Below are 12,500 nucleotides of genomic sequence, written 5' to 3' on the forward strand. Positions count from 1 at the left end.
TGTTTAACTATCTTTATATCTATCTATCTGTTTAACTATCTATATATCTATCTATCTGTTTAACTATCTATATATCTATCTATCTGTTTAACTATCTATATATCTATCTCTCTGTATATCTATTTGTCTGTCTATCTTTCGGTCTACCCTTGTATCTATATATCTATCCATCTGTCGCATATTCTCATAGTGCCAGAAGATTGAATCGGTTTCAAACAATATAACTTTATCTTATTGTATATTATACTTTACGATATTCCGATATTTTTCTCGTCTGTTCGGCAAAACCAATCGTGATAATGGAGGATAAGGTTTATTCATTTGATGCCAGGTTCTTGGAGTCGAAATTCGTGGTTATAGTCCCCTAAAATAGACTCTCTATCTCTTCGACACGTGGTTCAGACCATCTATTAGCCAGTAAGTAATTAGCAGAACTAGGTTTGTCAAGTCATCTCTCTCTGTCTCTCTTTTTTTCTGAATCTCCCCCCTCTGTCTGTCTGTCCCTCCATCTGTCTCTCTCTCTCTCTTTCTCTCTTCCTCTTCCTTCCTTCCTTCCTTCCTTCCTTCCTTCCTTCCTTCCTTCCTTCCTTCCTTCCTTCCTTCCTTCCTTCCTTCCTTCCTCCCTCCCTCCCTCCCTCCCTTCCTTCCTTCCTTCCTTCCTTCCTTCTCCCTCCTCCTCCTCCCCTCTCCCTCTCCCCCCTCTCCCTCTTCCTCTCCCTCTCCCTCTCCTTCTCCCACTCCCACTCCCACTCCCTCTCCCCCTCCCTCTCTCCCTCTCTCTCTATCCCCCTCTCTATTTCTTTTCTTTTATCATGTTGACGCAGTTGTTTCTTCGGGAACTAAGCGCCAGAACTTGGCTTTGTTACGAGCGTTAAACTTTGCTCTGCCTTGTCGCCTCTGCTTTGATGTATTACCCAAAGACTTGTGTTGTTATTGCAGCTGCAGTGCAACGCCATTACGTATATTAACGGTATATTTCATCAATCATAGTGGCATTGCGGTTGAAATTGATGGCGCCATTACCATCAAATGTCGATAGAGACTAGAGTTGCTAATATGGTGATTTAATTTTGTTCCATTTTGTAGTAGGATAACCCTGCTGTACATCGCTTTATATTATGAGATAATATATAGATATGCGCCATTTGATCTTCTTTTTTGTTTTTTATTTTTTGGAAACCTTAAACTGCAGGAGTAACATTATAAGGAATCGGATCCGACACTTTTCTCGCGGTACTTCAGTAATCTTGTTTGCTCGGGAAAACTTTTCTTTCACAGGAACTTTTTCCCGCCAAAAAAGTGATCACGTGATCATGCCAAAGAGGAGGGATATTAGATTAATAAAGATAAAAAAAAAACTTTTATTACTTTAATTTCGTCGTATCAAAGAAAAAGTTTGGGGGAGGAGCGATGTAGAATAACTTCCAGTAATTAATTTAATTGTAGTTAGGTAGGATTCCTACAGATAAGTTTTCTGATGTTTGTTCTTAAAAGATATGCGATTTCATATGTTATACGTAAATAATTATGCAAGAAATTTGTTATAGGAAAATACACGAGGAACTATAAGGAATTTGATGTAGTTATGGGAGGGAGAATGTATTAGTACTAATTAGTGTTATATAATATCCTTTATATGGCACTAATGACGGTCGTATGCTTCATGAAGTAGTGGAATCCACTTTTTGAAACACAAAATCCTCTACTAAGGAATAATAAAGCAAAAAACAACAACAACTGGTATACCAAAATAACGGAAAATGAAAAGGACACGTGTTTTTGAAACTGACAGTCCTAAAGTTAGGTTAAGACTCCGTACAGTCGTGAAGAGAGCATAGAGAATTGTGTTAAGAAATTATTTGCGCTACACAATTTCTCTAAATATAAGTATGACAACTATATTGGAGTTCATAAATATTTTGTACATTACTGGTAAGAAAGAAAAACAACAATCATTTTATTTTCTGAAAACGAATATTACATGGATTTGTCCTTATGGATATCCGATATAAAGCACTCTTTATCTTTGGAAACAAAATCATATTAACATGATACGATCAAAGCATATTTCATCAACCGAAAAAAAAAAACAATTCTCTTTAAAAGTTGCATGAAATTTCAAATGTGTCGGATCCACAATTTCACGCAAGGTCGTGTCTGGCCGCCATTCCATTGAACATTTCATATGGAGTGCAGCTGTACATTTAATTAAGCGAGAGAGTGGGAGAGACAGAGAGGGACAGGAGTAGAGCGTAATTTATTGGGTTCTTCCATTTTCCATTTCGCTTGGAATTTCGTTTGCTATTAGGTAGACTGATTTTGATTTTTGAAATTTTGAAAGTGTGTTCGTGATGTTTATGGTGTGATGTGTTTTGATATGTTTGTGTAGGCTTTGATAGTTACACTGAAGTGGAGTTCTGTAAAGCTGTGAAGGGTCTCTCTCACTCACACTCACACACTCGCACACAGACACACACTCATTCACTCACTCACTCGCTCACACACACACACACATACACTCTCTCATACACACACACACTCACACATACACTCTCTCACAGACACACTCACTTACACACACACACACACGTACACACACTCTCTCTGACTCACTCACTCACTCACACATACACTCTCTCACACACACACACACTCACTCACACACACACACTCTCTCTCTCACACTCACACACTCACTCATACACTCACACTCACTCACTCACTCACTCACTCACTCACTCACACTCACACTCACACTCACACACACACACACACACACACACACACACACACACACACACACACACACACACACACACACACACACACACACACACACACACACACACACACACACACACACACACACACACACACACACACACACACACAATGTTTATTGTTACCAATACATCATCACTTCATACAAGCAGCACATACTTAAAGCGAAATGCGAACGGAGCTCGACCACACCCCTTTATATACGAAAAATTCACAACATAACACCCATTAATCATCTCTAATTAAATTGCACTGTACACGAAAGTATTTAAAGTGAATGATTGATGACTACACACCATATTTTAAAAGTGAATGACTGATGACTACAAGGTATTCTTTAAAAGTGAATGACTGATGACTACATGGCATTCTTTTGACTTTGCAGGCGCCGGTGTGCTGTACATCCTGGTGCACGGGGCTGACAACATCACCACCTCAGACTACCTGCCGTCGTGTTACTGTCTCATCTTCAGTAACCGAAAGAAGGTAAATTGGATTCTGTTAAGCGAGACGCTGATTGTGGAATTATATGTGTATGAGTAAATTAATAGATGAATAGGTGTGTGTGTAAATGTGTAAATTAGTGGATGGACAAGTGCATAGATGTGTTAATACATGTTTGAATATCTATAAGTTAATGCTTATAAATGTTTATTTTTGTTGATATTATTTTCTATATCAATGAATGTAGATAAATATAGATATAAATAAAATGATAGGTGATATATATGTTCTACATATATATAAATAAATAAATATATATGTATATGTATATACATATACATATATTAAAAACAAACACAAACAAACGAAATTGACCATAAAAGATTACATTACAAACCAAAATCTCACAAACCCCCCCAACTTTTTTCTCCCACCCCAACCAAACCCACAGGTGAAGACGACCCACTACGTGTGCGAGTGCGGGTCGCCCCGGTGGGAGTGCGGCGTCGAGGTCCTGGTCAGAGAGGTGTCCACCGTCACCCTCTCCTTCGCCGTGTGCTCGATGCCCAGGGGGACGCAGGACACCGAGCTCCTGGGGCTGACGTCCTTCTCCCTCGCGACGGTAGGGCAGAGGGTGTTGAGGATGTGTTTGGGTTTGTGTGTGTGTGAGGGGGGGGAGGGTTGTGTGTGTGAGGGAGGGGGTTTATGTGTGTGTATGAAGGTGGGGTTTTGTGTGTGTGTGTGTATGAGGGGGATTGTGTGTGTGTATGAGGGGGGGGGGATTTGTGTGTGTGTGTGTGTGTGAGGGGGTTTGTGTGTATGTGTGTGAGGGGGTTTATGTATGTGTGTGTGAGGGGGTTTATGTATGAATGTGTGTGAGGGGGGTTTGTGTGTGTGTGAGGGGGTTTATGTATGTGTGTGAGGGGGTTTATGTATGTATGTGTGTGTATGAGGGGGCTTATGTGTGAGGGGGGTTTGTGGGGGGGTTGTATATGTGTGTGTGTGATTGAGGGGGTTGTGTGTGTGTGTATGAGGGGGATTGTGTGTGTGAGGGGGTTTGTGTGTATGTGTGTGAGGGGGTTTATGTATGTGTGTGTGAGGGGTGGTGTGTGTGTGTGAGGGTGTGTGTGTGTGTGTGAGGGTGTGTGTGTGTGAGGGGGTTGTGTGTGTGTGTGTACACATGTGTGTGTGAGGGGTAGTGTGTGTGTGTGTGTGTGTGTGTGTGTGTGTGTGTGTGTGTGTGTGTGTGTGTGTGTGTGTGTATTTATGTGTGATTGTCCGTGTATGTGTGTTTGGGTTTGTTGTGTGTGTGTGTGAGGGGGGGGGGGGATTGTGAGCATGCGTGTGTGTGTGTATGAGTGTGACAATGACACATATCAATATCCATACACATGGATAAACGGGTGTACACAATCACACATCTTCCCATTCCCATCACTCTATATTTAACCTAACGCGCATTCACTCGAGCAATAGTTCATAGACAACCCGTTCGAATCCCAGATGGAGCTGCCGATCGTCCGCCGCCAGCTGCCCCTCAGCAGGAGCCTCCCGACGCCAGGCTGCACCGTCTCCTCGGGTCCTTCGCCAGGGTGAGTGAGGCAGGAATCTCCGCCTTAGCTTCCCTTTCCTAATTAATTATGGTGAAGACCTATCGCGTTAATCTCATTAAGTCCTGTCGAATGGCCCTATATGGCTGGTAAGGTGTGTTTTATTTCATTCGGTTTTTTTGTTTGTTTTTTTAGTTCGTGAGCTTTCGTTTCTCACTATTTTTTATTTGTATTTGTTTTACGCACGTTGCCTTTCTTAATTATGTTGAAGACCCGTCTTGTAATTCTCATTAAGTCATGTCATCTTCCACTATAATGTCTAATAACGTGCGTTTTATTTCATTTTTATGTTTATCCGTTTAGTTCACTTGCGTCCATCTCCTACCATTTTTTTTATTTGGATTCGTGTACGCTTGAAAAATCCATTTTTTTCTCTTCCACCAGGACTGACTATATCCGTCTACTATATGTCAGATAACTTGTTTTTTTTTTAGGTTTTTATTTATTTAGTTCGTCTGTCTCCTGCCATTCCTACATTACTCCTACATTGTGTTTGTTTACGCATGAAAAACAAAATCAAACATGTTAATTTTTAGGTTTTCATTTGTTTAGTTTGTCTGTCTCCTACCATTCCTACATTACTCCTACATTGTGTTTGTTTACGCATGGAAAACAAAATCATTCTTTCTCTCTTCCTCCAGGACTGTGACCATATCCGTGGTGTTCCGAGCCGTGGCCTCTGTCGCCGGGTGCAACATGTCCTCCGGCGAAATGCTTTCGGACAAGTATCCTCCCCAGGTCTCCAGGTCCCCGGTACCTCCCAGTTCCTCCCTGTCGGCGCCTCCTCAAAGACGCTCCTCCTTGCCCTCGGTCGATGACGATGACTTAGCGACGAAGAAGAGGAACAACACGCACTGGATTAGCCATGCTGTGAGTTCTGCGAGGTCGACGGAGAAGGAAATGGTGGGGAAAGATGTTGTGCGAGTTATTACGCAGAAAGAAATGTTTTTTTCTTTTATTTATGGTGTTGGATTTTAAATAGATGTATGGATGGTTTTAGGTTATATACATGTCCAGATGAACACTGTTAGGAATTGTAAATGTATTGGTATTCTTTTTTTATAAAGATTGAATTATGTTTGTTTGTGAATACGTATAAATTAATTAATCTTAGATGGTAAAGGAATTATACAAAGTATGTAATCGGCATTCGTAAAGAAAATTGATGGCTGTGATGTAATTATCAAGTTTATGATAAATAACAAGATTAATTGTAAAAGCAGATTATGAAGATTGATGAAGTTTAATAATAAAAGTATTTCATCTTCAACTAAATGGTAATGGACTAAACATTAGGAACTTGAAATCATTAACTTCTTTTTAGGAACTATTCGGATTCAAACTCACTGACCAACGATGAATACACATCACCATGTCACCATGCTTTTACTCCTAGCAGTTTGATATGAATATGAAAATGAAAAGTTACATACGTATTTGATATGCCTCTTTTTCGTACATCATGCAACATTAGTTTTTTTTCCACATAATCAAATTATGAAATACCTGCTTGACGGGTTTGTACATAGTAACCATGAATCCGTTTATTACGTGTGGTACCATCAACTGACATGGAGTCATATTGTAAATACTAGCGGTACAAGTGTGTTCTGAGTTACCATGCATCCCTTTGTTATACCATTTAGCACCAATTATCACAGAAGAAATCAAGGTCAAATAAAGATGATTTCTTTGTTCAGAGTACTAAATATTACTGCAATACTTTCTTCACAGCTGCACTAAAATGAAACCAGGTCATTTAAATCATAAATACGTTGCGTGGCAGGTGTTACTTTGCACCCCTTCGTTGCATAAGTTATCATCTGTTAACACGGAATCAGCTTATGAATTCTTGTGTGGCAGGTGTTTGTGGAGTTACCATGCATACGTTTATTGAATCAGGTAACACCAATCACAGGATTAAATCATAAATACATTTAACATCAGTTATCAGAGAATTAAATCGTAAATACTTGTAGCATCAGTTATCACATAATTAAATCGTAAATACTTATAACATCAATTATCACAGAATCAAATCATAAATGTCTAGAGTATCAATAATCGCAGAATTAAATTATGAATACTTGTAGCATCATTTATCACGAAATCAAATCAATACCTGTAGCAAAATCAAATAATTAAGATTCGTAGCATCAATTACCACAACATCAAAATCATAAGTACTTGTTGCATCAACAATCACAGAATTAAATCATAAATAGTTGCACTGCTATATGACCTTTGATGTCTAGCACATTTATCTTAACCATTAACCATTAAATAGTTGCACGATAGGTGTGCCGGTACGTCGGACTCAACACTTTATACTGGACTCTGGTACATTTCAGAAACAGCTCCTAGCAACAGGGCGGGATGGAGACGGGGGCACGCAGGACATCGGGGACATCCTCGCCTCGGGTCTTGGCCTCATGGAACTCACAATCATCAGGTATGCTGGCGAGGAGTTGAAATTCGCTGCAGGATTTCGAAACCTGTCTCGTTTTCAGTAAACCGAATCTGGGTGAATATTGTTCGTTTTTATCTGCTATTGTATCGATGCGTTAGTGTGTGTCTCTTCGTTGATCAAATGTGGCGATTTCTGTCTTAAATTTTGTTAAAATGGTGAGTATTGGAACAAGTTAAATGTTGGGAAGCATGGCAGCGGAGAGTGACGAAGAGTAAAAGATTTGTGTCGAGCACACCGAACTGAACAGGGAAGATGAGACAAAGAAACAAACGCAGATATGACATGAATTAGGCATATTCGTGTTTTCATGTTGTGCCTTTCATAATTTTAGTAATATTTAGCATATTGATTTTATGTTATTTCTTTCATAGTTTTAGTGTTAAGGAGGGAGGAAAAGAAATAAGTTTTGAACTTTATGACATTGTTTACGACTTCTCTCGCGTGTAAATCCAGTGTGCGCATAAACTGTGCAATTACTGTCCTTTTTCCACTCGGTTTGTGCTCTGTAGTATCCAGGGGCGTCGCGAAGGGTGTGTGTGGGTGTGTGACTCCCCCCCCTCCCCCCTGAAGAAATGTATGTCGGCAAATAAAGCTAAAACCGGTTTTTGTCGGCAAATTCCTGGAAATATCTGAGTCATATATCTTTTGTAAATCGATGGAAGTGGAAAGTAAGCAGATCATGGCGCGTTGCTTTGAGTAACGCGATCAATAAACAGTTTTAAGATACGACTATTTTTTTTAATGACCACACCCAATAACCACGCCCTTTTGTCGTCAAATTTAAAATGTTGCACCGCCCCCCCCCCCCCTTCCGTCTACGCTGGTAGATCATCGCCGTCATCGTCATCGATTATGACTCAATCTGTTGCGTGTAAATCCAGTGTGCGGGGAAACTGTGTTGTTGCTGGACCTGTTTCAGTACTTGTGTGGACTGTGGTAGCATCGTCGTCGTCACCTGTAGTGGTAGGAGTAGTGTAGTTACTATCACCACCGTGGTACGATCATTATGATCATCCTCATCACCATCAGCATCACACCATCATAATTATCACATCATCACCACACAAATCGTATACTTCAAAAATCAACGTAAAAAAGTGAAGTCCGAGAGCTAGGAAATTCGCGTCTGTTTCGCCCCCTTTCTCTGGTCCGGCTTCTCGACTCCTGTAATTGGACCTGTTTTGATCACGTTAGAACAAGTTAGTTCAGATGTTCCACTCGAACTCGATTTGAGGAGCTGGTCGTTTGTGAGATCGGTTGCTGAGACGGAGGGGGGTTGTGAGGATCAAGATGAATGGAAAAACACTCTACCGTGTTGATAATATGGTAGAAAACCCCACAATGGACAAACTAGATTTAATGAAGTAAGTGAGACAAGTTTCAGAATAGTCCTCGGTTCCATCTTCGAGTCTGGCCCGAAGATGGAATCGAGAAAGATTCCGAAGCTGTTGCCTCACTTTAATAAATCTAGTTTGTTCATTGTGGGGTTTTCTACCAGAGGATCAAGGTATAAGAGGCGGTGTTTGATTACATACTTAATATGCTAAACACCTTTCGGGTGGCATTTGCGTCACCCGAGTTGATCATGTGACCTTTTCATTCATTGACATGGTTAACGAGTGTCTTCATCATTGTCATCATCATGTAGGTCATGGTTTTGTGAGTTATTTTACTTGGTTGTGAAGGTCTGTCTTCCCGTTTCTCTACTTTATTGTGATAACCTGTCCCAGTAGCGCATGGTTCGTGGGAAGAATGGATGCTTGCTTGTATGTGTTCTTGTTGATACGTTATGCAAGTTATTTGTTTCGTGTTGCTGAATATTTCTTTCTGTAAATGCTCGTGGTTGTTAGTGGTTGTTGCGTATCATGGGAGCGGAAGGCGATTTTCCACCCCTCCCCTTGAGATCTTAATCTCTTGTCAGTTCTCTCTGATATTGAAGATGTAAGTACAGACAAGAAAGGTTCAGTTGTACCAAGTAAATTACTTTAGTTTTATCATATATTTTTTCATCGAACAATTGAAAATGCAAGGGGACCTCGAGGAACCTGTCCCGAGGCCCATAGATGTCGAACTACACTGATGTTTGCGGTATTACACGTGATTGTTATTGATTTTAATATTTAATGTACTGCAACGTCAGTTGTGTGTAATAAAATGGTGGCTTTGGCATTGACCTGCGCGAGCTTGTAGCGGTACTTTACAGTCCTACAGTCTTCTGATGTTGGTCGTACAAGTGTATTGTAAGCTATGTTTGATGTCTAACGTGGATTTATGTAGTTTCTTGGGGCCCTGCATTGTACTTCGAGCATAAGATGAGGGTTTATTGGGAATCCTGTTTCGTACGACACAGCTTTGTGCGGTGTCGCAAAGCGAAGCCGGGACTGTGGCCGGGTCCTCAGGGCAAATCGTAGATGCCAGACCATTCCTCTGCAAATGTATGACGTTATGATACGTGCGAAATTACTGAGTCTCCAAAAATACTGCAAGCGAGAGAAATCGATAGTGCAAAGTAGAACAAAGCTTCATACAAACTCGTTCTGGAAATCGGGGCTCCGAAGGCAGTTGTCCGCCCCACCCCCTTGTCGCGGCGCGGCCTGTGCAGCGAGATCAAACGACATTGCTGAGATTTATTTCTGCAAATGCTGGAGAAGACTTTCTTGTTTAGAGATTAAAAGTCCTCGGCGGGAGGTGACATTCACGCCGGATGTGCTGTTGCAATGCAAGGGCAATTGTGTACCCAGGCCAATAAAACGCTGATAAGGGGTTTAAAGATATTTAACAATATACTATCGCTAGATGAAAAAGAAATTGGGTTGAAACGTATCCATGTTGACAAATGTAGAAAAGGTATGAATGAGACTGGATATCTTCACAATACAAGAAGATATCCAGTCTCATTCATACCTTTTCTACATATAGAAATTGGGTTATTACATTCAGTCAGGCTGGGAAAGGGAGTGAGTGCTGCACGTGGTGGTGAACGAGACCGACGCTCGAGCATAAATTCGGCCATGTTATTCTCTCAGACTTTCCCTCGCGGTTTGGTTGTGAGTGAATCGGCGAATGAAGGATTGGCACTTCACTCTCTTGTATTTAGATGAGAGGAAAGAGTGGTGCGGTCTAATCAGAGAGCACGCGAACAGATGATTAAGGCCGAGTATGAGAGAGGGTTTGTTCGGACTTCCTGCAATACCCAAAAAGCGCGTTTGGGGGCGCTGACCTTGTGTGGCTTTGTTGAGTTAGTAGTGTAGGAGACTTGCGTGATGAAATAGGAAAGAGAAATAGAAGATATTTAGATTAAGAGAGGGATGATCAATTCTCTTGTCCGTCTGAATGCAGGTAAGTGAGCATGCATATTTCATTATTATTCTGTTTACATATATACTTCTTTAACGAAATGTACTCACACAGAGCGCGAGACTTGGTGGCTAAAGACCTAAACGGCTACAGTGACCCTTACTGTGTCGTGAAAATCAACAGCGAGGTCAAGTACCGCACTCGGGTGAAGAAGAAGACCCTCAACCCCGAGTGGGAGGAAACTCTGATGACCCATCTCCCAAGACACCCAGACATCCTTGCTATTGTGAGCATTCGACTTTCATTATGTGGTAAAATAACTGAAAAGATACATCAAATGCAGTTGTAATGTAATCTCTTTCAGTAGTTATTAAGCAATACATTTGGGGATTTAATATATTTCAGACCTTGTGGGATCATGATGCTTTTGGAAGAGATTTCCTGGGTTCCGTTGCTCTGAAGGAGTCGGACGTCCGCGACCTGTCTCACAAGGATGCCCCGAAGTGGTGCACGCTTGAGGGTACCAAATCAGGTCAAATAGAAATCAGGGTCAAGGTCATTTCTGATGATTATGAGGTAAGTTGTTCAATACTAAATGTACTAAGGTGAAATACATATATATGCTGTTCTGTCAGATTATACAGTGTTTTATTGATTTGTTTATTGAATATAGTTTTTTTTATGTAACTTGATTCACCATTCACTTACAGGCATGAATACATTAACTTGAATATACCAATTTTGTGAAGTGAAAATTATTTTCATTGCAAATTTCTTTACTATTTTTTTCAGCACCAAATAATACCATCAACAACAGACACCAGTTTAACTTCAAGTACAGCAGTGGCAGATGACATGGAGAGAACTGATGAAATGAGCAGATCAAATAGTGTCAAAGATGAAGTTGCTGGGGCATCATCAGGAGAAGATTCAGGAGTATTGTTGCACCAGTCATCACCAACACATGAGGTGGCATTTGAAACTTCAGATGATTATTTTACAACAGACACACTGTAGATTGATCAGTAGATATGTTGACAAAGTAGCTTTCTTTTAACTGTATAGTTGACCATGTTCATGCTTGAAGAAAACAACTAAATTTTCTGTCTCCTTTCACAGACTGAGACTCCAAGATTGCCTCGAATGGGCTCTCAGAGTGTGTCTTATGTATCGGGTGATCATCCTATTTTGTCAAATGGTCGCAGAGCAAGTGAGTCGGCTGTCCTGATCCCCAAAAATCACACCAGAGACGACCAGGATAGCAGCTTTAGTGGTTCCGTGACCCCATCTACTTCCAGCCCCGTTCGCTCAGTGTCAAAGTCAAGGAGAACTGGGGCTAACATAATTGCGAGTGCCTTAGCAATGGCACGCAGCCATCCCAGACCGGAAACTCCAAATGGAGATTCATCATCCTCATCCCACTGTCAAGGTGATACCCCTGTTACTGATGACCAGAGCTCAGGAACGAATAGTCTCACACCATCTTCCAAATCACATGGGAAACCTCTCCCAAAGATTAGTCTAACAGAGCATAGTGAAGATGACTATGGTGGCAGTAGCCCAGAACATCATGTCAAGAGCAAGAAATCATCGGATAGTGGTCTAAGGGCCATGAGGGAGAAGGTATGTGGTTCTCGATTGCTTCCGACTTCTTTTCTTCTCTCTTACTTATGGTAATTATTATCATTACTGTTATAGTAATTACCTGCTTGCATTGTTGATTCTTTAGTGGAATGTTATTTCTTCCCTGAAATTAACCCTGCATGTTGCCTTGATTGGCTGTCAACTAATAATACCCATTCTCTGTGACAGAATCAGTGTATTGAATATTTCAGATAGCATACTTCCAGTGCTTTGCTAAAGACCATAAATATTGTAATTTTATAAAGCAATGCTGT

At 40.8% G+C, this 12,500-nt stretch overlaps 1 protein-coding gene across 11 annotated transcripts in view; it reads left to right on the plus strand.

Moving 5' to 3' along the window:
* The window catches only part of LOC113804112 (uncharacterized), a 148,662-nt gene that overhangs the window by 122,280 nt on the left and 13,882 nt on the right, over positions 1-12,500 (plus strand). For 8 of the 11 annotated variants that reach the window (XR_011399687.1, XM_070141217.1, XM_070141209.1 and 5 more), the window contains 9 exons: positions 3,167-3,267; positions 3,677-3,847; positions 4,729-4,817; positions 5,477-5,738; positions 7,187-7,287; positions 10,717-10,888; positions 11,008-11,178; positions 11,395-11,571; positions 11,722-12,225. Coding sequence is in view for 9 of the 11 variants with exons in the window: in XM_070141217.1 (XP_069997318.1) it covers positions 3,167-3,267; positions 3,677-3,847; positions 4,729-4,817; positions 5,477-5,738; positions 7,187-7,287; positions 10,717-10,888; positions 11,008-11,178; positions 11,395-11,571; positions 11,722-12,225 (1,748 nt within the window). In the remaining 2 variants the exon portion in view is untranslated. The remainder of the gene's footprint in view (positions 1-3,166; positions 3,268-3,676; positions 3,848-4,728; positions 4,818-5,476; positions 5,739-7,186; positions 7,288-10,716; positions 10,889-11,007; positions 11,179-11,394; positions 11,572-11,721; positions 12,226-12,500) is intronic. The other 3 variants (XR_011399688.1, XM_070141211.1, XM_070141212.1) reach the window with 2 other exon arrangements.

Source organism: Penaeus vannamei, chromosome 27, assembly GCF_042767895.1.
Source record: "Penaeus vannamei isolate JL-2024 chromosome 27, ASM4276789v1, whole genome shotgun sequence".
In the NCBI taxonomy this organism is placed as follows: domain Eukaryota; kingdom Metazoa; phylum Arthropoda; class Malacostraca; order Decapoda; family Penaeidae; genus Penaeus; species Penaeus vannamei.